The 23693-nt window shown below is 49.1% G+C and overlaps 6 protein-coding genes across 6 annotated transcripts; 3 read left to right on the forward strand and 3 right to left on the reverse strand.

Annotated features, from left to right (window-relative positions):
• N7466_000256 (uncharacterized protein) lies at positions 1-5655 on the reverse strand (the record flags this gene model as incomplete). The annotated part of the gene is made up of 3 exons (XM_057159654.1): positions 1-3779; positions 3834-5402; positions 5589-5655. 3 exons carry the CDS (start codon positions 5653-5655, stop codon positions 1-3), a joined length of 5415 nt encoding a protein of 1804 aa, XP_057025902.1.
• Positions 5656-7127: 1472 nt separating this feature from the next.
• Positions 7128-8808, forward strand: N7466_000257 (uncharacterized protein; the record flags this gene model as incomplete). The annotated part of the gene is made up of 4 exons (XM_057159655.1): positions 7128-7448; positions 7474-7592; positions 7657-8217; positions 8320-8808. Exons 1-4 carry the CDS (start codon positions 7211-7213, stop codon positions 8806-8808), a joined length of 1407 nt encoding a protein of 468 aa, XP_057025903.1. The 5' UTR covers positions 7128-7210.
• Positions 8809-9863: 1055 nt separating this feature from the next.
• Positions 9864-18523, reverse strand: N7466_000258 (FMP27 family protein; the record flags this gene model as incomplete). Its single annotated transcript, XM_057159656.1, has 2 exons — positions 9864-9965; positions 10025-18523. 2 exons carry the CDS (start codon positions 18521-18523, stop codon positions 9864-9866), a joined length of 8601 nt encoding a protein of 2866 aa, XP_057025904.1.
• A 968-nt stretch (positions 18524-19491) lies between these two features.
• On the reverse strand, positions 19492-20281 carry N7466_000259 (uncharacterized protein; the record flags this gene model as incomplete). The annotated part of the gene is made up of 4 exons (XM_057159657.1): positions 19492-19787; positions 19843-19959; positions 20022-20135; positions 20203-20281. 4 exons carry the CDS (start codon positions 20279-20281, stop codon positions 19492-19494), a joined length of 606 nt encoding a protein of 201 aa, XP_057025905.1.
• A 705-nt stretch (positions 20282-20986) lies between these two features.
• Positions 20987-21169, forward strand: N7466_000260 (O-methyltransferase; the record flags this gene model as incomplete). Its single annotated transcript, XM_057159658.1, has 1 exon — positions 20987-21169. The coding sequence occupies one exon, from the start codon at positions 20987-20989 to the stop codon at positions 21167-21169; it is 183 nt and encodes a 60-aa protein (XP_057025906.1).
• Positions 21170-21446: 277 nt separating this feature from the next.
• Positions 21447-22413, forward strand: N7466_000261 (O-methyltransferase; the record flags this gene model as incomplete). Its single annotated transcript, XM_057159659.1, has 2 exons — positions 21447-21565; positions 21654-22413. 2 exons carry the CDS (start codon positions 21447-21449, stop codon positions 22411-22413), a joined length of 879 nt encoding a protein of 292 aa, XP_057025907.1.
• Positions 22414-23693: the final 1280 nt, after the last annotated feature.

Raw genomic sequence — 23693 nt, forward strand, 5'->3', positions numbered from 1 at the left:
TTACGTCGCGATTGCTTGCGCAATTGGAGGGGCTTGGACAATATCACCCAAAGCCATCCACCACCACTCCTTCAGGCTCCAACAAGATCGACCAGGAGTCTCCGACTTCTCCACAATGCCCACCTTCAGCAACCATTCCTCTAGCAAGAGTTCAACCTCCCACTTCATCAAGCCAGGCTTCACCATCATGATGATACTCTCAGCTGACACACCAGGCCGAAGGATAAGACATCCCACCACGGAGGCAATAGACTTGCCCCACCAATCCGGCAAGAAGCGGCCATGGATATCAAACCAGAGCGGCAGATGCCTTGAAGCAGGTGGTCGTGGAGGTGGGATGCTGCTCACAATGTCGCGGATTGGGTTCCCGTAGATGTAGCCCGGGAGCGGGCGCACCTCCATTTCGAAACGTAATCGACTTTTGTCCATTTGACGGGTGAGGTATGCTCCGTCGATGAGACCGAATTTCTCGCGGGGCAGATTGAGCGGAACGAGTTCGACGTGGTTGTATGCAAAGAGTTCGTCTACGGCGAGAGCATCGCCGTCGCCGGCGTGGTAGTTGATTTTGAAGGCTCCTTCGTTCTTGAGCGCTGGGTCAAGAACCGTGGTCTTGAATTCGGCCGCACGTGCTAGTTGGTCGATGTCGATCGCGCGGCGGCGTTCCATTGCTTGTAGGAAGACGTCGTGGAGCATGTAATTGCGGCCTGGGCCAATACGGCCGCGGTGTGCGTTGGAGATTATGCGATCAGTCATCAGAGACTGCGTGGCAGCGGCGAGAAGAGATTCTCCGATTGGTGCCAGGGTCTCGTTGGCTGCGAGGGTATTGTATTGTTCTTCTGGGGTTGCGACATTGCCACGAACCCATGTCTTCGCGATTTCCAGCTGCTCAAGATTATACTTGGGGGTGATGGAGGCCATGGTGCGAGGTTGTTCGACGACAAATGGAACACGAGCCAAGAGACGTTTTTTGTTGGCAACAGTGAGAGCACCACTCGTGACATGCACTTCTTCGGGAACGGTGAAAGGCTCTTCACGGAGATCGAACATGCTGTCAAACTGTTCGCGGGTCGCAGGGAGAGTGGGAGCCTTTTCGGATGTAGAGAAATCAAGCTCAATGCTAGCCCACTCGACCACGGCTGGCCAATTGTATTCTGACAGGTTGTCGTAGTCAATTGGGGGCACTTGTTCTTTCTCGTAGGCCTGGAGATATCGCTCCTGGAAATCCCGTTGCATTTTATGAATTTCCATTCGGTTTCGAGCGAGGATCGATTTACCGTGGCGCTTGACAGTATCCGGATCGCTGTTGGGAAAAGCAAGAGGCACAAGGTCCCAATCGACGACTTTTCCTTCAAACCCACCAGCCAGCGTTCGAATTGCAGTGATAGCAACCATGTATCTTCGTACCACCCCCTCAGGAAGTGGTTTGAACGTCGTCCGGCGACGCGGAGGCTGACGTGCCTCCACCTTTTTGATTTTATTTGCCCGAGCAGTATCAGGTTTGCTTTTGCGATGACGTTGACGGCCAAGCAATGCTCGGGTTAGCATGCGTGCCTTGCGGGATCCCGTAGTTCGTAAAGATTTTTCGACATGGAATCGAACGGGAAGTTGCAATTCACCAGGGGTGAAGCCGTTGCCGACCTCGTGCATGATGAAAAGATGATCATCAAGTTTTGAATCGATCATTCCGTCATTTTCAAGCTCCCATATCATGATCTTGTCAATTCTCGACATGAATTTTTCGGCCTCCGTCATGTTGGCTTCCGCCGCTGGATCGCCAGATTGGGCCAGACTGACGAGCTCTTGGGCAGCGTCAATGAATTTGTAAACCTTACTGGGCCGGGTCTCTGCCCATGTCTTGTACTTTCCTGCTCCCCATCTGCGCTTGATAGATCCTGTGGCGAAAGTGTTTGTCGAGCTATGGAAGATCTGCCCTGGATTCATCAGCATCCTCATTGCTTCTATGCCATTCAGGTTTCTTCGTCCCAGAGGGCGACCCCGTCGTTTCCGCCTTCCAATCGACTTCTTGACTTTGAATCTAGACATCTTCGGTGCCATTCCATTGCCTACCCATGGGCGGTAGATTGATGTCCCTTGATCTCCAGAACCTGGCTCCAATTGAGCGAGTCGTTGAACTCTGAATCTGAGATCCAAGTTTTCTTCGTAGAAATCGAGGTCATCTTCGGAGTCAGTTTCAGATCCGTCATCCAAGAGCATCCTTTTCATGAGCTTTCTCTGGAGTGCTAAGCCTCGCTTCTTCTCCTGGATTAGAACAGAAGCAGGCTTCGAACGGAGATGAACAATTGCATCGGACACGGTAGGCAACGAAAACGGACGGGGCTTTTGGCCGCTCACAGCAGCGGGAACTAAAGGACCACTGTTCCGCGAAATATTGTGATTTGTTTCGATGTGAGGTGAGAAGGAATTTTTAGGGTCGCGGTCACGAGCCAGCAGTTGGACCTGCAAATCCTTGATCAGAGGATCATCGGGTAGCATCTCTGGTTTTCTCAGGATTGTTTTTGTGACCATCGCTCCTTTGCAGTCTTTGCCACTGAATGTCATCTGTTGAAGTGTACCAGCATCAACCAAGTATTTAACAGCTCTCTTCAGAGTCCGCATGTCTGGTTTTTCTTTGTGGTTCATCCTCATCCATGCAGTAGTGAATGGATACCAAAGCTCACCACCGCCAGGGTATGCTCCACCGGCCTTTTCAACAATATCCATAATAATTTTTCTTCGCAAGAACGGTATAGATCCTCCCCTGTTAGATGAGCCATGTTCCTTGGGAATCTCATTCTTATTGAACTCCATTGGCGTGCTGGGAATGAGGTACACGGTGGAGGCCTGTGGTTTGGGTGTGACCAATGTAGAAGGAGGCCCCATGGTATTGTCTCCGGCATTTCCTTGGTCTGCGGATTCAATGTGGTTGCTTGGAATTGGGTCTTGAGGATTTCCGCTTTTAGACGGTCCAGTCACATTGACATCTACCGGGGTCAAATCGATTGCAGCCTCTCCATTATTGCTGGGCTCTGGAGACTTCGAAACCTGATCGGTCCGACTCTCCTTCTGAGGCCCACGGATACGAGCCTGCTTCTTGGGTCTTTCTTTGGCGCCGTTGGGCGTGGCAGCACGTTTCGATGGATTTGGCGACTCAAGAACATCGGCAGCCAGGAGACCCCGTTTGCTACTCCTCGACTGGGTTGGGGTAGACTCAACTGCTTCACTTGGCTGACGGGAGATGGGTTCTTCAGTCACTAGCCTGGGTGTGGCAGCAACTGCCGGGGTCATCTCCTCTCCCTCGGCCTCCTCCCCGTGGTCTGAATCGTTCTCGTCCTTGGTGAACCAAGACAAGGAGGATAATTTTGGTGACTTAAAAATAGCAATCCGGCTCGCCTTTGGACGACCCTGCTTCTTTCCTGCAGGTCGACGCTTTCCATGACTCGTGACATAAACTCCAGGTGTTGGTTTTTCCATGACAAGAGCGCTGTATTCAGTCCATGACGCGTCCCAGCCCATTGCTTCGAATCGCTCTTTCTTGGACATGCCTTGATACTTTTTTTGCTTCTTCGGGGTTCGGGCTTTTTTCCAGTGTAGGGGCATTGGGGGATCGTCTTCCAGAACGATGTCAACGTTCTCGGATTCTGGAACAATAGATGACTCTCTCTTTATCCTCTTCGGAGTAGGTCGGCCAGTGCTAGTCCTAGGACGGCCCTTTCTGTTATTAAGCAAGATGCCAGATTGATTGAAACCCTCAAGAGTGATGGTGTTTCCGGCTTGGACTCCTGTGGTTTGTTTCGGTTAGAGAGCCTCAAAACAGAAAGGGGATGAATACGTACGATATGAACCATCAGCTTGTGTTACACCCATAGGATCCTTGCGAGTAAGACTGTAGTCGGCTGGTTTGCAGCTTGCAAGACCCTGAAGTAGAGTGACATTCCCATTCTTCATCATTCCCACGGGTATGTTGTTCTGAGGGAGTCCATATTCGTCGAGTTGCGCAGGGGCATGGACAGGAGGAAGCACAGTCTTTGATGATTTACCCTTCTTCCCTGTAAATTCGACAGCCTCCCAGAATGCGGTGCCCTCAGCAACCTTCTTCGCAAAGTTTCTCGCTGAATAATGAACATAATGAATAGTGGTCTTGTGCACATCGGAATCTCTGACAATGGCCAGGTGCCGAAGATGTGGAGGCTGAGAGATCTGCCAACAGTCTGTCAGACGATGGACCATGTTTTCTGACGGTCGCTTGTAGAATTGACCAAAACAACTCCGATTAATAAATTCATTGGTGATTCCAGACGTGCCTGCTTTGTCAATGATATCGAAAAGTTGGTTACACAAAACACGATCGGGTGTCCAGGCCGGTATAGTGCGTCCAGAATCGACGACGCGTTCATCCTTGCTATTGACGCCATCTTCTTGATCCGCAATATTTTGCTTTGAAGAATCTGCCTCCACGTCCAATTCTTCATCTGCATCTGCTGGGTCCTCTTCATCTCCCGTGAAACCATGTTGAGTGAATTCAAAAAACTTTGCAGTGTCCGACTTTGTAGGTTCCCGTAAAAGCATGATGCATGGGTGCATCATGTTGTACTGCGACTTCACTCTCACTCGTTTGAGAACGCCAATTTTTTCATACTTGCGAACGGTTCGGGAGAGAATTCTCGATCTCCAAAGATCTTCAAAACCTAATTCTCTCTTCAGGTCGTTCCGACTGATAGTGCCATCATTCTCCCTGAGAGCCGCAAACAGTTGCTTCACAAAATCATCGAATTCGATTAGGGGCTTTGCTTCGGCTTCTTTTTCACCACTAGGCTGAGCGGTCGGGGCATTCAGGAATCGACGAAGAGTACACAAACTTGTACGTGCTGCCCTAAATTGAATAGCTCGCTTCTCGATGTATCCTTTGGCGACCAAAGCGTCGGTTCTTTTAGGCACGGATCGTTTATCTTGACCGCTGATTTGGATCAACTCGGTCTGTGGAATGCCATTTGACTTCCGATTGGCGATGATAGATAGTAGCATAAACTCTGACGCGGGAAGCTTGGTCTCATCAGGTTCATGACCAGCCACTGCATACCAGGTCCTCTCTTTAGAGACGAAAATCCGGAACTCTGGGGCAGTAGATGACTCAGAGCCTTCTCGGTCGTTCTCGGTTTCCTCGTTTCCCTCGGTGGCTTCTTCTTGGGGGTTGCAGGCGGATTGCTCAAGCTTTTCAAATTCATCCAAGCTGAGATGATTCCATTCATTATCTATCCCCACCGATACCTCGGGATTTCGAGTCAGCCATGACCAAATCTTTGTTTTGAAGTGACGATCCACAAGCTGACTTCGCCCAGAATCATTTTGAGGTGAATTGAGATAGAAAACCTCAATACTCTTCAAAACATCCTGCAAAGTTGCACCTAAAAATCAGTTAGCTTGTCATAAAAATCAAGATGGTGTTTGCGATTCTTCCTCCGCGTATATCAAGAGACTTCAAAAGGTGACAAAAAATGTTCGATCACAACAAGTGGCTATAGATCCGACTGATGCCAGTCCGAATGCAGGATAGCTGAGTAAAGTGGGTCTGAGAGCAGAGCTATACGCACCTTGATTACCGCATAGCGCAACCTCATTCAGCAAAAAAGCGATCAGCTCCTGTAAGCTGGGCGCCATTATCAGTCCATAATAAGGCAAAGGATGAAATGGAGAAATGGTGCCTCTATGGGGTGAAGGTTGTTCTGTTGAGAGTGAAAAGAGGGATGGAATTCGAAGCAGAGAACGTGAATCGAACTCGCGCCACTTTCGAAATTTGCGCTTATCAGAAAATAAAACTTGCTTATCTCCATGTGACCCAGACTGTCTGGACACCCCGAAACTCGGGCATCAATAATTGTCTGCCTCACCAATCAGAAACTTTGAATCGCCACATATTTCAGGAACAGGAGATACCTGTTTTCTGTCATATGGGATTATATTTGAGCTTGATATTCCTTGAATCTACCCTGATTGTCTCACTTCTGCTCACAAAGAATTCCCAGGTACAGACGACATAGTACTTTGTTTGTATCCTTTTTCTTATCGGCATAGTGCAAGTGGATACGCAGTGCCTAGAATTTGATATCGGCCAGCATACTCCGAGTGAATATGGGACTCGGGTATGCGGCATGATCTGATTTAAGATTTAGCTATACTAAGGCGTGAAAGACCCGGGGGTATACGGAGCAGGGTTTGTATACGGAGATAACAGTGTTGAAGGTGTTTCGCGCCTTAAAAGCCGACCCGCTGAGTCAGATATGGCTTCATTCAGTGGACAATTCAATATTGCAGTATGATACATCACCTATTGCTTTTCGATGCAATAAAACTATACTAGTTTGATCATGATTCAATGAGCATTAGTATAAGGTTAAAATAAACAAATTTGGGTCAACTGGTTGCACGTTGAACCAGAATGAAGATTAACTTGACTGGATTGTTTGGCTGGGATCGGCGCCCGAACTAACTCTTCGGACTCCATGTCCCTTGGGCATCCCGATTACCTGTTTTGCCATGCACATCTGCCAAGGGATAACGCGGCCCCCACTATTCTGTGACATCGATGCATCATAAACAACAGACACATGATTACATATTGTTTTTTTCTTTTCTTTACCCGGAGCTCAAGTCTCCCGGTTCTGATAAAGTTGGGTACGAAACTGCTAACTTTATACGGATACGCGGCATCGGCCACCACGCAATCTTCAGGGAAGATTTCAATGAACCCATCATATGAATACGGGATTATGTGCAGGTGAAAAGAAAGGACTGGAACATTTGGAAGTGTTCAATAAAGAAAACAATAGAAATCTGTCTTTTTTATGCAAGTCAGCGAATGCCAAATAGTGCCCGTTTTTATCGAGACATGACATCACGGAGAACTTTCCAATCGGTACTTCCCCACACACCTTACTTTGTATGCGCACCGAGGTACCGCACTCCGTCGTTTCCGGCACTGCGCCTACAAACTAAAAATCTCGTTTTGGCTAAGGCCAAATGATCATCCTATTTTTAATGGCTTTTGCTTTTCATCTTCTTCTCTCCCCTGGATTCTAGTCAGAATCTTCAATCGAAACCCACCATGTCCTAATGTACAAATCTTTGAACAGTACCCATATCCAATAACAGAATCAACATCCCCCCTGGAAATTCGGTCCAAGAGTTGCGCCGTCCGCCACTCATCGCCACGCTCATGGAAGACCCCGAAAGGAACACTGTTCCTAGGCATACGGAGCCCCCGCCGCTCCCATATTCATTACATACTCGGAAAAAGTCCATCGCATTCTTCTGGACTATCTTTGTTCTTGATACCTTAGGCCAGCCGGTCGCGTTATACTGGGGACTATGGTACGGCACCAACTTGTCGCATAATTTGGGTATGTTCTTTGTTGCTCTGGTCTTTGATTTTATTGCGGACAAGATTTGCAAAAGTGACATTGACTAATTCTTGCCTAGTGTTTTCTATCGTCACCGCTTGTCTGGGAGGTATCTCGGTTTTTGAGTACTTCTATCGTCTACATAATCTCTTCAAGAAGGGCTCGTGCGCCCGGCCGCTAAATGCGCCAAAATCAAGAGTATGCTTTTGTTTTTCGCGAAAAGAAAATAATTCGGGGGCGCATAGCTAACAAATATTGGTAGCTCGACTTTTTCCATATCAATTTCACGATAGTATGGCTCATCTTAGCGGTCGAGCTGATTGCGTACGTTGGCAATAACCCATCCCCATACTTCAATCAACAAAAGCTAACAAACAAACCAGTGGAACCGTTCCTACAGAACCAATTGGTAAAGCCAACAGATAACAAAAACAAACGAAACACAAAAGTCATTTCTCTAACCTCAACAACAGTGCGCCTCGTCGCCATGGTCCTCCCAACAGTCATGTTCTACTTCGGAATCGTCCACCTCGTCCTCGACATCCTCCGCATGGCCGGCTTTAAAGCCCCCTTCCGCATCTCATCCACTCCCAAAGGCTCCCCAATGCCAACAGCCCTCTACGCCCTGATCGAAGACGTCGTCGCCGTCGACGGCGGAGGCGGCCAAATCTACCGCTACGCCCTCCGAACCCGATACCTATCCAGCCCCTACTTCCGCCGCATGCTCTTCGAAATGAACTGCTTCTGGAGCGGCGGCTCAATCATCTGCGCAGCAGCCATCACCGCCATAATCTTCACCGTCGAAGAATCCGTAGCATTCACCGTACGTCATCGCCAGCCCAGTCCAGTCCAGCCCGAAACTCAATCTCCGATCCCCCAATTCCCCATCCCTTCTCCCAATGAACCGCACTGACGTCACAAATAGCTCGGCTGGTCCCTCCCCTTCGCCTGGGCCCTCATCTGGACCGCCATCACCATCCCCTGGGTCCAGAGCGACCTGCGCCGCGAAAAGAAGGCCTGGGCCGAAAACAGAGGCCAGGGCGGCATTCCCTGGACGGACGATATCACCGCGCCGACGGCGCGCACCCGCTTCGCGTCTGTCCAGGAACGCCTGCCGAACCTGCTGCCCTGGAGCCGGGAGGCAAGGGAGAAGCAGAGCGCGCCCTCGACGCCGTCTGTTGATGGCGTGGAGGACGGCGCGCAGGCCACTGCGCCCGTTGTTGCGGGCGCTCCGGAGGTTCCTGCTACTGCGCATCGGCCTGAACGTATTCTTCTTGGGGCTGAGGAGCCTGAGGGGGCTACGGACTTGGCTGCTCTCGATGAGAAAAATACTGAGCTACCTGGTACAGAGACGGCTCGTGAGGCGACTGCGTCGACGACGGCTGACGCTGGCGCGCAGCCGAGCAGTCATTGAAAATTATAACCTGTAACAACGCATGAATTGATGATGAATTTTTTGGGGCTTTTGTTTTGTTTCATGGCCTGTTTGGTAGCCATGTTGGATATTGTGGTTGTCCATGTTTATTTGCATATTAAGGCACATGTTGGTTCTGCAATTACTTACTGATGCAGGTTATATTTGGCATTGGTTTTGAATCTGGTTTGTTTCGGAAGTTTGGCTCCTGTCCGTATATAGATACCCTTGATATTTGTCTACTGTGATACTACTCATACGATAAAAATGAAAAATCCTGCATATTTTTGTACCTCGCGATTTGAATAATCCCTCTCTCTACTTGAGCATCGCAAATCACACTGCCCAGAGAATTATCTCAGAACTATCACCTAGGGAGTACACCCGTGGACAATACTATGTATTCAAGTGCTGTTGGTAAATTGGAAAGACCAATTGATGGATTGAAATATTGATCGCGCTTGCTGGCCGCTTGGTACGCAGCAGCAAACCTAAGGCGTATGTATGAATTATGAGAATAACAAAACCAAGCCTCCGCTCCCTCAATGCATGCCAAAGGGCCAAAAATGTCGAACCGAGATACAGTAACACTGCAGGGGGAAAAAGTTAGGGGGAGGAATACAACGAAAGGCAACATGAAATGAGACCTTCCCCCTCCCTCCCTCCCACATCCAAAAACAAATGATGCCTGTACAGGCAATTACAACCAAAGATAAACACAAAAATTAACGCCTATATACGGCCCCCAGTGCACATAGAGGGTATCTAATAGGAGACACGGGAATAACAAACAAACAGATGGGGCAAGAGGGTGTTGTGTGTGGCTGAAGGTTGAAAGCCACGGAAATCGATTGGATTGAAACGGGACGGGGAACAGAGAGGTATGGAGGATTGTAATGATGTAAGAGGATAGGTGGGACGTTGAGGTTCGAGGATTTATCCCTTCCGGAATGTGAATTTCCGACTAATATTGCGGATGGTGTTGTTTTTGTGGCTGCAGGATACAATGTTAGTATTCCGTTCTCTGGTGGATGCTTGGGGGAAAGGAGTATTTCTTACCTAGTATCCTCCTGCTCGGCACGGCCGGCTTCGACGGTAGTCACGGTGTGGCCGGCAGTCCTAGGTCTTCCCGGCGCATTGACAAAGCGACGTGATTCCTAGGAAATGAGTTAGTAAATGAAGTTGATTGGTTTGATTAAGAAAGGGCAATACAAACCTCCCAGCGAGAATCCACATCTACACCACTCGCAGATCGCGAATCGGAAATGGGAGGATCATGGTTATCGTGGATATCAGAGCTCAGTGACACCGACCTCGCCAATGGCGAAGCATTCGACTGCATGGACCTTCGCGACGGCGATTCGGAGTACTCGCTATTGGAGTCAAAGCTGATCATGCTAGCAGGGTTGCTTCGCGCAGGGTTGTTCATCAGGTTGCCCGCGTTAGGGAGAAGTTGAGATGAGGATGCAAGCTCGCGGAGCTTCTTCTGTTGTTGCTTGGAAGGACGGTGGTGAGAGAACTTGTTGCCAAGGATAGCGGGAGCGTGCGAAATTAGAGCCTTGATGACATCCTTCTTGAGACGTAGGGCAAGATCTAGATTCGACCATGTCTTGTTTCCATACTCCAGAACAGGGAGACGGAAAACGAAGTCGTGGAGATCTTCAATGTTGTGCTCGCCTTTACCCTTATAACTCATGCTAAGAACCACGTCGTGTACCTTCACGTGCGCAAGGGTCATGTAGTTCGAAGCTCGGTATATCATTTGGGACAGGTCATCAGTCGGTTCCTTGGATTTGCCGCCCTTCGGTTTGCTCAGGGCGAACTTCTTCCTTTCTTCGCCGGCGCTTTGGCTAGAAAGAGATCTATCTGTGGGCTGCTTGACTAGCATGCGTATGCTTTCAGTAGACTTTTTCTTCGACAAGCCACCAGTGGTCGCCGGACGACCTGATTGCCGAGAGGAATCGGGGACGCTCAGTCGAGTATGCGTATTACTCCTATGGATAGGAGTCATGGCAAGGCCCTTGACATGGCTCGGGCGTCGACTAGATTTGCCCTCCTCGGAAAGTGAGAGAGTCGGTTGCAGACGGAGCTCAATGGATCCAGGACCCTTCATAGAGAGGTCATCAATCGATGTGCTGTCATCGTCGGCACTAATTGATTGAGCGATTGACGGGTTTTTGGAGTCGGCATCGTTCTCATCATCCGAATCATCAAAGGTTTTCATATTCTTATCCATGAAAGACGAGAGGCCGCCATTTTCAAATGGACCAGAGTCCACGTCGGGAAAGACGTACTCGAAGAGCTTTTGCCCAAGTTCACGCTCCAACTGGATCTTGAGTGGGAAGAGAGATACTTCAAAGTTATCAACCACGGGAACTCCAGCAACAGCTTCCAGCATGTGCCACTTCACTCTTAGCATGTAATCATCCAAGGCTCGAGGCTGATCAAGGTAAGGTGCAATGATTTGGGGATAGATCGCATCTTGCAAGAGGTTCAACCCGCTCAGTCTTTCAATTGCCACGAGATTGTGGTTGGATCCATCAGTATTGTCTGTTCGTTCATATGCAGCATTCTGAAGCTGGAATTCCACTAATGGAGCAGACGCCTCGTTCATCAAATGCCACACTACCTCGCTTGCGGAAATGCTCCAACGCAGCACGCCGTTTGTGACAGACGAACTAGGCTCGGCACGTCTTTGGGAGGTGGTGATGGCCTTCATCATGAAGAACAGCTCGTCCTCGCATTGAGAAAGATCACGTTCCAGGGCTAGTCGGTCTTCCCAACCCTGCTTGTCCAGATACTTGGCATTGATCTGGAAGTAGTCTTTGATTTCTTCCAGCTGGCGGATGCGTGATTGTAGCTTGAAGACCATCTCTGGAGTGCCACGAAGATCGCTGAAATCGGAAGTAAGCATGATCTTTTCTAGGCGTTCGTTTCGGATCTTCTCGAGCGGCTCGCTGTATAGCATAAGATCCAAGACAATGATATACATGGAGTAATACTCAGCAGAATCGCAGATAGCCCGGAAGTGGGGGAAGTCGACACTTATTTGATCCATACGGTCTTCTTCGTGGTGACCCTTGCCTACTTCTTCGTTGTACTTCAACCGAAGGTTGTTGTACTTGTCATAGCGGAGGCTAGCCGAAGTCTTTTGCACGATTCGAGAAAATCCGAAGGGGTTCAGCTCGAAATCAAACATGGCCTCAAGGGTCAACCAAGGCGGCCAGGCAGATCCGGGAACATTGCCGTATTTGTTACCAGCATACAACTGCAAGTTCGCCATGAGATTCTTCTGGGTTGCAACGAAGAATTGTGCACCGTCCATCTCAAGAGAGAAACGACGTTGAACCAATCCGCTAACATCGTCTGAAACACGCTCCTTGTCCATGATTGACACAACTTTGAGCTCCATTCCTTTGGCCGCCACCATTAGCACCGACTTAGGATTCTTCTCGCTAAGTAGTTGGATCTGAGGGGCAATAAGTCGGAGATAATAGCTGTTCTGCGGGGTGAACTCGGGCGCAATGACTTCACTGGAATTGTCAGAGTCTTGAGGTGAGTCGGTGTTGGAATCGGTTGGCTCATGTTCTTCAGCATTGACGTAGCGCTTAGCATCATTTAGAAGCTGTTCAATGCGATCCTCCACGTCCTCTTCCTCGTTGTCGCTTCGAGGCTGCTCTTTGGGCACACTGCAGTGCTTCTTTTTGCCCTTGCTCTGCTCGTCCACAATGTCGAGAATGAACTTGACAGCCCGTCTAGACATGTAGTAAACAAAGCCTCGACGCTGGCTCACTTGGTGGCTATACCGGAGAATGATATTCCGAAGCGAATTGTTCCATTTCAACTGCACGTTGTGAATCATAAAACGATTGTTGAAGTCGCTAGAAAATTCATCATTGGCAGATGAATATATGCCATCAATGCCAGAGCGACCGTCAGCAGTAGAGTCTGCGTCATTTCCTGTGCGGAAAGAGGCCTCGCTAGGCGCAGCATTGACTCCAAGCCTATTTCGCTGAGGCGTCCGTTCATCGCGTGCCAGGAGCTTCTCAAGTCGGTTCAGGGTTGATGTCAAGAACTTTCGCCGCCTGGAAAGAGATTCAGCTTGGCGAACTAAAGTCTCATGCTGAGTCTTCAAGCCAGGGTCATGATCGACATCTTTCATCATCTTGAGCTCGAGTTCCCCGATATTACGATCGTAGTTCCGGAGCTGGGCTTCAATAGTCGCGAGACGATCCTTAATCAACTCTATCTGGACACGGCGAGGCTCGTTTGTATCAGACATCACGCAGTCGTGGGTCGGTTCGTTCCCAAAGGTACTGTAGCCGGTCTCTTCGGGCCCAACATCACCGTGGTCCGTTTGGCGGAAGTAAGTGAAGCGCGGGGTAAATGCAAGCGGAAGAATCTGTGTTTTGGGATTTGACTCTTGGGGAAGAATCCAGTCTGGCTCGACAAAATCGTCCATATCAATCCAGTCCAGGTTTTGATCGGGGATCGTAAAGCGAGATAGATCAACTGAGGCCACAGGTTGCTGGAAGGATGATATAATGTCATCTCTATTCTTCTCAATGTCCTCTGATGAAGTGCCTTCGATGCTAGCAGAAACAGCCCGGAAGTCGGCTGATTGCAAGTCAATGAGAGCTTGATTGATGCGCATCGCACTTGTCTTGGTCTGTTTGGAGTGGCCACGGGCTTGTGTCTTGATCTGCTCGCGGCGTTGATGAATATCAAGCTTCAAACTGTCAAGGCGAACCTTGATACCAGTAGCTGCCACGGCATCCTCGCCATAATCTTCACGGTCCTTGTGCTTATAGATGTGCGCTACAAACAAAGGAGCAAGCAGAACTTTGTATTTGACGGTCGCCAAATGACGATTGAACTTCTTGCTGGTTTTCGTGATGCCGGGGAAGAGCGGACCCTGGCGAACAGGGAGAGACATGACACCGGAGAAGAGCGACCACCAACTGAAAAAGTGGGTAAAGAAACGGGGACTTAGGTGAGTAGTGTTGTAACTTGAAGATGGCTGGACACCATCAACAGACCAGTTCCTGCTTTGAGGTGCAATAATCGATACAGACAGGTGAATGTGGTCACTCCGGAAGCCACGATAGGCATCGTAGTTGGCACGCTGTGCTTCGGTGATGAATTTGGGGTTTTTCAGAATAACCTCATAATGTGGCTTGAATGCGAAGGATCTTGAGTCAGCGTCAATATCACGCTCGAAGACTAACCCAGCAGCCCATTTTACGTCACCAGACAGCTTCATGATGACCTTCTTGAAGTAGGCGGCATTCTTCTGCTCGCTAGATTGTGAACTGGTATCCGCGTCTTCTGTGGTCATTTCGTTTGCCCATCGAGCTTCTGCGCTGTAATCCGGAATCGCCAACACATATTCTCCACTTGTCACGCTCATGAACTCCATTGGGTCATCGTTAGAATGAAGCTCCCACTTGACGTCCCTTCGCCAGCACATAACAAAGCCACTTCCGAATCCTGTGACAACGTAAGGGTCTCTAGAGCCCTTGAGGCGCAAATGAACATCACCGTCTTCCTTCCAGAGCACCTTGATGCGAGAGTGGAAGCTTAGACGGATCTTGTCCCAGAAGCCAACCCGGTCAGATGGATCAATTTCAGGCTTGGTGAAACCCTCAATGATCTTCATCATGTCTTGAATTACGGGCTGGTACGACACTCCCCAGGAGATGCTCGTAGGCAAGCTCGTGTTGATCTCAATGATCGGATCAGAATATGTCTTCACAGGACTCACTGACCGCCAAACTTTCATACGGAACGGATCGACGTGAGACCCATCATTCGCTGTAGCAGAGGGAATAAGCTCTACTTCGACCTGTCTTGCAGATTCGTGGTCACGATACTCTTCAGCGATGACAAAATTGGTTCGCAAGGACCAGCTAGGAAGTCTCGGAGACTGTCCGGGACGAAGGGCTGGGACATGCAATAGGTCCAGGGGGTAGTCTCGCAAGTTGACGCGCGCTTCGCCCATCTCCAGGTTGAAGCTCATGGGAACGAGTAAGCCGTATTTCATCGACATAGGCATGCCCTTGCCAATACGGTTGAGGAATTTTGGGAAGTCATCAATCGGGAACGAAGGTTTATCGATCACAAGATTCACATCGCTAATCAGAGCAGAAAGCAAGCCTGGTCTGTTTGGGATTGCAAGAATGGTCTCGGTCTCCTTGGCATCGTCAGGCGGTTCATCTGCACCAGAGAATAAGTTTCGGACTTCTTTGATAGATGTACCCTGGAACTTCATAGCAGCATCGATCTTCTCTTTCCAGACTTGAGCATTATGTTGTTGAAGGCGGTTCCAGGCAGCATCCACTGAAATCTTCTGCTCCGCTGTCAAACATGTTTCGCCTTCAGTGTCATAGCGATATCTGCGGGCACGACCACGAGCTGGTTCTTCTTTCTTGGTTCGCGTATCCGCGCTCTTGCTTCTGCGAGTATCTTGACTAGTTCGTTCGCTGCGCAAGGTTCGATGACTGGATCTCGCCCGTAGCCTTGACGAAGCACGGCGTTGATCCTGTTCTCTAACCTTCTGCGCTTTCAAAATGAACGCTTCTTCGCGTGCACATCGCTGAATCTGTTCAACCAAGCCGGTTCGGTAGATGCAACCCAGCTTCCATTCAAAGGCGTCATCTTCAAGCTCGAAGAGAAGAGCTTTGGTGCGAAGTGACACTCTCGGTACTTTCTTCGGTCCCTCGGGCTCTCGAACAGAGACGAACTCCTTGCAGCGGTTTTTAAAGCGATGATGTAATTGCTTGAAAGCCTTTGAAGTGTTGATAATGTTATCGAAAATTCGATGCATTACCATATGATGCGGGACGCCGATTCGGATAAAGTCGGCCCACAAATCGATTGACCTCTCCTCAACCAACCCTGTGCCCTGCTTGTATTTCATCTTGCGGAAGTCAAGTCTAACATTGTTCATGCTGCCAATTCTAGCCCAAACACCCTTGAGCTTAGGGGCCTCGGCATGGATGCGGACTAGATTTGCCTTGACATGAGGAGTTGAAAGTCGCTGTGAACCACCCGCCAGGCCATAAATCTGGAGCATCATTGGAGGATCGGCGGGAAGGTTGGTTTTGAGCTGAACAACAGTCGCTTTCACGTCCATGGTGATTAGCTCATTTTTCGATGATGATGAGGGAGAGTATGGAGGCGGTGGCATCGATATGCTTGGCTCTCCCCTGTGTTTCGTTTTATTGGAATCGGAGTCCTGTGGCAGAGGTTTGAAAACGTCCTGAAGCACGGAAATCGCAACACCAAGACAATAAAACCGGTAGAGAGAATATTGCAGGTAAATCCCTTTAAAGACTGAATTAATGTGCAGGACAGGTCCGAGCCGGTCGCTATGAGTGCTCAAGGCAATCTCAAATCGGGGTAGAGAGACAAACGGCTCGGGTTCGAGATAATCATCAGACTCGATCACGAAACCGTCAAAGCCTCGCGCATGAAGTGCGAGTCGTCTGCCATCAGTGGCACCACGCTCTGTACCACGCTGCATAGTCTTTGGGGGCGATGTTGGAGTGAACCTGAACGGCGACTCGTCGCTAATTGATTGACTGGAAGTACGTCTCCTGGCAATACTACCAACATTGTGTTCAGTCTCTTGCACCACCTTGTATTCTGCTGTCCAAGACTGTAACTGCAAAGAGACACCGCGAGAGACACCAGACACAGGCTTGTCCACTCCAGCAACTTCCAGGCTGAGACCAGTAGACTCGAATGTGAATTGAAGAAGCCATGGGGGGATTTTCCTTAATGGGCTCGTCTTGCGTTCATTCGGTGGCATTCGAACCTTCTTTTGAGGTTGCAGATGCATCCGGAATTGTTCAAGAACCTCGCGAATTCCGCGATTGACGTCCCCATTGATCATATGAATCGAGCAGTCATTCAAGGCTCCCGAAGCAATGACCTTGACCTCCGGGCTTGCATTGAGATGGGCCTTGAACTCCAGGCTCTCGGTCGTAAGTAAATTGTGTTTATTACCAGCAGGGGTCTGGTAGTAAAATTTGTGAGATGCAACACGGTAAATGGCTGAAAGGGAATAATGGGCGCCACCCTCGGACGAATGAGATGATTCAATATCCAGCGATATCGAAGAGATAGATGAAATGAGGAGGTTGTAGTCATCCGGAGTGCCCGACTCTTTTTCAATTGGAAGGACGAATCGAATGACGGGTTCATGAACAGACAACTTAATGGTCGCCTTGGGAAGTAAACGGGTAATCAACTGGTGGTTGCTCCGCTTCTTGATTCGAGGAGAAGATGCGCGCGCTTGTGCCAGTTTCAAGAGTCGAGACACATGTTGAGGTTGCATGTCGAGTGATGGTGACGTGATAACTAAGTTGGCGAAGAGGATATTGGAGTTTCGCTCCTCTGGGTTCTCGTCCTCGAAGGCACTCACTGTCTTCGATGGCAATGTAGTCTTGATGGTTGTGGTGGCCATAGGAACGTAAAGAACATTATCGGTTTCTCCTGAGTTGTCATCCAAGCTCACAGACAGGGAAATGGCGGCGAGTAGTGCTTGATGGGCAACGTCGGTTGATTGGAAATACATACGATGCTCCGGGCTCTTTTGGTCCATCCTATGGAGATCAATACCCAGTTCGTGGGATACCACATTCACGAAAACGGGGCTCTGGTCTGCAGAAAGAGATCCAAGACTTCGTGAAACCCGGAAGAAGCTAAGAGCGACCTGGATCTCCTGAATTCCCCGCAGAAGAGAGCTAGCAAACTCCTTTGAATCAGCCACAGTCTGTACAATTGAATCGTTCCGACTGCCGGGCTTGTCAAGCTCCTCCACGAAGTCGGCAAATGAGATCTCGTCATCCGTCTCCCCGCGCATCGGCTCCTTGGCGGGTGGTTTCTGAGCGGATTTGATACGTCGTAGAAGCATGCTGATATCATCGTAAGGAACGTGCAGTCGACCAATCTTCAGCGCGATCGAGGCATCCCGTAACCCTTCAAGGTCCTTATAAAGTAACCCATGGAGGTTCACACCAACGTTATCCAAGATCTCGGTTGGCTCCCTGCCATCCACGGCGAGAAGAACATTTTGAACATTCATGATCCATTCCGCCGGGCGCTGTTCCTGGGACATGTCCTTCTTGCGGCGAAAGAGCTTGCCCCGTTCGACCATCTTACTCCGGGTGTCCACCGCCAGCGACAACGACCCCACCTGTATTTGACCGGCGCCGACAAATTGGACGGTCGTGTTCATGGCTGAGATATCAACAAGGGCCAGCCAGTTGATTTGTCGATGCAGTCGCTTCAAGCGCTCCTTCAGCCGGCTCAATGTCCTCCATGTTTTACTCCGCGGGGTTGTCGAGTCGGGAGTCGTGCTGTCGTCAGGGACGGGGCTTCCAGGGCTCAGGGATCCTAAAATGTCTCGAGGGGCTTCCGGTTTGCCCCCTGCCTGTGTACCTGCATCCAGTTTCACCTTCAATTCTGTCAACCGAATACTGATCCATGTTGGCTGCGCGAAGGACGGGGGGTGTAATGAGAAGCCGAGTCCGCGTATCTCAATATGCAGGCCTTCCTTCGGGGTATATGCGATGCGACGGAGGGAAAAGTAACCGATCCGTTGGATGGAGATTCCGGTTGCAATGCGGACGATCGCGAAGACGAAGAAGGACGACAGGTATAGGAGTAGGAAGCCGACGAGGATCGAGGTCGGATTAAAGAGGGTCATCGCGAGTCGCGATCAGCAGGGGCTGATCTGTCGAACAGAGACACGGCGCAGCACAAAGAACATTGAGTAGATTGACGGGGATTCTTTTCTTCTTCAATTATGTCGATCGAAATACTGAGCTGTCCGGGTATCCTCCACTATTTTTTGAGAGAGAAAGGTGTCGTGTGTTCTCTTTAGACTTGGTAGAGGGGTGAGATTGAAGTAGAAATCAAGTGTTGCGTGTTCAATTTCGCGCGAAAGCCAAGAACGGGGCAAAAGCTCCAGAATTGTCAGTAACACGAAGACCCCATCGAAGCGGATGGGTAGATCATACTGGAGCTGTAGAAAATGACAAGTATGGTTCGGACGCGCCGGAGAAAGCCAGAACCATTAAGCGGAACCTTCCAAACCGGCTTTTCTCGGAGTTCTGGACCCTCTTGACTTGCATGCACTCTACTACTATATTACTGGCCTTTTTTCCCCCCTAATCAGTCTCCTCATTTTCAACCAATCCTTCCAAGCCTTCTATCTCATCATACAAGAATCTCTTGGCTCTGGGCTACCTCGTCATTTCAACTTTGCCAGTACCGTGGGGCTTCTTGATGACTCGCGATCGGCGTTCCATGATTCGGGTGCTTCGATCCCCCCTTTTCCCCAAATTGGACGGACCTGAAAGTGGATTCAATGGAAGAAAAATAGAAGGAAAAATACAATGGCTTCAACAATCTAGTATCATACAACTATACATACAATTATTTACCCACTTGTCCGGTTATCCGTAGAACCTGACACATAATGAAAAGTAGGTAAAATCTGACACAACCTTGTAAGACTGCTGCACACATGTGCATGTGCCCGTCCCCAGAAAAATGTCAAGGGATAATGTCTGTGCACTGGTACAGACTCCGACCAGATCCCCAACGTGATCTCAACATTTGAATGGTCGACAGAACTTTGGAAGCCGCGGTGTGCAAGGATAGAAGGTGGGATTATTTTTTGGTGGGATCAGTAGACTCCGGTCGTGCCTGCTCAAGTTCCTCGATCTTTTCGTCAAGAAGTGCAATCTCAGCCTCAATACCTAGGAGCTTCTCACTAAGAATCCCACGGTACTCATCATCGGATAAATTCCGGAGAGGAATCCATTTGCTATCGGCCATCCGCTGGAAAAATGGTTTAGAAGGGGTTTGTACCCTTTCCGCTTGCCATGTATCAAGTCTGTTGAAGGCACTTTGACCACAGTAACCAAGCAATGAGAACACAACAAGACCAGGGATTAGTCGGCCACCTAAATATTGGTCAGTGATCACATAATGCGACTAAATTTAGGGAATTATAGATACCCATAAGTCTAGTCACAACTCCGCCGGAAATTCCTCCGGAGAAAGCGCTGACATATGCCCGTTCTTGTGGGGAGGCTTGGTCTTGGAATTGAGACTTGATAATGTTGCTCCGTAGCCCTGAACATATAAAATCAGTGTCTAGGTGGTTGAAAGGGTAATGAATCGGGCTTTGAACATACACCAAAAAGTTGAGCCACATGCAAACCAGTGGATTCCGCAGGACAGAGAATGAATCACTGGATTTGGAGATTTGATGACTCCTGCCACTCCTCCATAGACCAACCCAGCAGTCCCTAAATAAATATGGTAGTGAGCACAAGTAAGACAGGAACATGGGAGCTAGCGCGGGTCAAAACTAACCACTCAGAGCACCCACCTTGGCTGCCGCCAGCAGGGGTTCAGGCACAAAGCTGACATTTGGACGCTTGTCCCCGTTCATTTTGTGAACGAACTAGACAAAAGTTCAAGCATTCCTGTGTTACTCGGCAAAAGAATCGACTTCATCTCCACTGGAGCGCTGGGCGAAATGAGATCACGTGTCGATTATATAATACCCGGGCCTGCGGCTCTAGCCTCTGCCTATCAACAAAGAAGCTGCCGAGTCCCATCGTTATCATTCACTGGGGTTTAGTTGAGTTGATTTCGACTTCTTTTCCATTTTCTCCATATCTACCAATAGATCTGCCCCTCTGGTGCAGGTGAGTGCAAATGCATGTGGGTCTTTTACACCAAAGATGGCGTCGTAGAGCTGAATGGATAAATTGCGGTTCTTTTCCCCTCACCCTGGGCCTCAGCTCGACTGCTGGTATATCAGTGCGTACGGTCAGTGAATGAGAGTCACTGTGTTGAGGCGCCACGGTCCACGAATCTTGGAAGTAGCTTTGGCCCCCATTTTTGAACGCCGTCAGTATCAGGCCACCAGTGACACCAACCAATCACGGTTTTCATTTCGTTCTCAGCTCCAGGGCTGTGACATTGAATTAGAAGGAGGGGGACAGATCAAGGAGGATTATAGACCGGCTCACTTGTGTTAAGAATTGGCCCTCAATCAACATCAATGCATTGACTTGAGCTTAAATTGTTCCTTTCTCCTCCTCTAAGTTCCTTCTCCACAACTCCTCTTTCTCTTAAATATTAATCTAGAATGGCCGACACGGTTGCCGAACTGACGGCTGCTATCAATGCAGCCTTGTCTAAGCTCTCACCCGCCGATGATATCCCGGATCCGGCGCGATTCCAGCTCCTCGAAGCTCTGGAAAAAGTCCGCGGGGTCGTCGAACTACCTGTCCAGTCCCTTATGGCTATCTGCTGGGCGGCAAGTCTATGAGTACTCTCTGAACTGTTGAAGAATTCTTTACTGACCCGAAGTTCGTCGTAGGCGCATCCCCTAGTTGCGATTCGAACTGGGATTGGGATGGGAATTTTTGATGCGTTTGCCGCCACCGCCGGTGCTGAATTGACTATCGACGAGTTGAACGAAAAGACCAAAGGCGATAGGGAACTACTAGGTAGGAGGATTATCTTATAACCACTGTTAATTGCTTCCTGGATTGGAATATACCAGTTTATTAACCGGTTTCCTCGCTTCAAACATAGTTCGAATCATGAGGCTTCTTAACGGAAACCGTCTCTTTACTGAGACCGGTAAAGATAAATACAAGCCCCAGCCCTTGGCGCTTGCCTTCGCAACCGGCGCCTCACCTAGCGAGGTGATCAAAAACTTGTGAGTAGCCCAAGTTCTCCTTATTTTGATAAGGAAAAATGGAATGACAGGCATGGCTAACTGTTTTTCCCCCCTCCTTCATGAATAGTCACATGAATCTACGGGCTACAGCATGTGTGCCCGAATTTCTGGAAGCTAGAGGGTACAAGACCCCGGATGACGCCTACGATACCCCCTTCCAGAGTGCTTTTGATACTAAACTGCACCATTTCGAATGGCTGGCGCAGAACCCTGAGTATCAGCACGCCTTTAATACTGTCATGGAACACGGTAACCGAACGGTAGAAGGGGAGCAGTGGTACGATTTCTACCCCTGGGAAGAACGACTAGGCAGTGACGCAGACCGCGTGCTTCTGGTTGATATTGGCGGTGGCAAAGGTCATGACCTTACCCGCTTCAAGGAAAAGAAGAATCCCACTGGTCGTCTTATCGTGCAGGACCTACCCGAGGTTATTCAGGATATCCAGGCCCCGCTCACCGGGATCGACGCCCAGGGCTATAGCATGTTTGACCCGCAGCCCGTCCGTGGCGCTAAGGCCTACTATATGCGTACTGTACTGCATGACTGGCCTGATAAGCAGGCTCTACGGGCCCTACAACGTATTCGGGAAGCGATGGCTGAGGATTCTGTGCTGCTGATTAATGAGAATACTGTGCCTGAGACTGGTGTTCCCCGCTTCAGTGCCAGCGTTGATCTTCTTATGATGACTATGTTTTCGTCCCTGGAGCGGACGGACAAGCAGTGGTTTAGTCTTTTGGAGCGTGCTCAGTTCAAGGTTCTTAAGGTGTGGCGAGCGGATAACCAGGGAGTGGGAGCTAATGCATTGTTTGAGGCTGTTCCTGTCTAGATTTGATAGTTCTCTGTCAATGCTTCGGTTAGAGGACTTTACAGATTGAACCCTGCACTCCGTACCTGAAGAGTTTTGGGTGGAAGGGACGATCTTTTCTCGTCGTTTCATGTTTGTATATGTACGCTAATGTCAGAGTGCACAGATAACTATACCGAGCCCTGGCTTGTCGGCTACTTTTGTTTTTCTTCAATCCTTATCACTCTTTTCGATTTCTTTTATTCTCCATCATTACGAGCTAGACTCGATATTGACATTCCTTATATCGTCTGTTAACCAGACCAACTTCATACTAAGGTGGTATTTATGAGCCTGGTAAATGAACATTCAAAGTCAATGGATGATGTTTTTTAATATTCTGAGTTATCATTAGTATTGCCCAAAGCCTTCGCTTCGCTGGACGACCGCCCTATCCGATGCCCATCTATTTCGAATAGCAGATCGGGAACACTAGCCCGTCATCATATAGTGTATACAATAGCTTATACACAGTCTCACCAGCCTCGTCCGGATTTTAAATGTAACCAATCTTAAAGAAGGAAAAAGAAAGAGAGACGACAATAATGGAATAAGGAATAGTAATATAAGAGTTTCTTTCCCTTTGAAGAGTAGAGAAGCTACTCATACAGCAGTTACATCAGCTCATCATCCTCTATGGATACCTGCTTTCAAAGAGTGTACTCTGGAGGCCACAGGTGAAAGAAGCATAGCTTACTTCATTATGAAGCCGAGCAGTGTCGCGATTCGAGAAGCAGTCGGCCCTCCTTGCACGTGGGCCTAGAGTTCCACGGGTAGCGAGTATTTTCCAGCTTCATCGATCCGAAGAAACCGCCACTTGTCTCCATCAGTGACAACTTCGTAGACAGTGGCCTTTCGGTCAGGACGCTTCTTACTCTCCTTATGAACACATGCTAGAGCAAAACATATATTAGAACCTTTTTAGATCAGAGGAAAAGGGAGTAAGGAGACTTACCCATATAGGCTAATGCACCGGTAGAGGAGAAGTCCTTTCTTTCCACTTCAATAACAATCAGGTTGATCGCTTTCTCATTGCTATTACAGTCTCCATACAATAAAGAAAAAGGGATTTAATCTAAACACGGGTCACTGTCAGGAGAATTGAACCATATGACTTGACATGCTCTGCTCCTGGTCATGCTGCAGCGCGTCACGCGTGTGTGTTGGTGTGTGTTTGGTCACTGGCGTGTGTGTGTTAGTGTTGGTGTTGGTAGTTAGTCCGGGAAGTGAGAGCTTCTCTCTCCTTTCCTTCTCTCCCTCTT

Source organism: Penicillium verhagenii, assembly GCF_028828195.1.
Source record: "Penicillium verhagenii strain IBT 33310 chromosome Unknown utg000002l_segment0_segment0, whole genome shotgun sequence".
Classification (NCBI taxonomy): domain Eukaryota; kingdom Fungi; phylum Ascomycota; class Eurotiomycetes; order Eurotiales; family Aspergillaceae; genus Penicillium; species Penicillium verhagenii.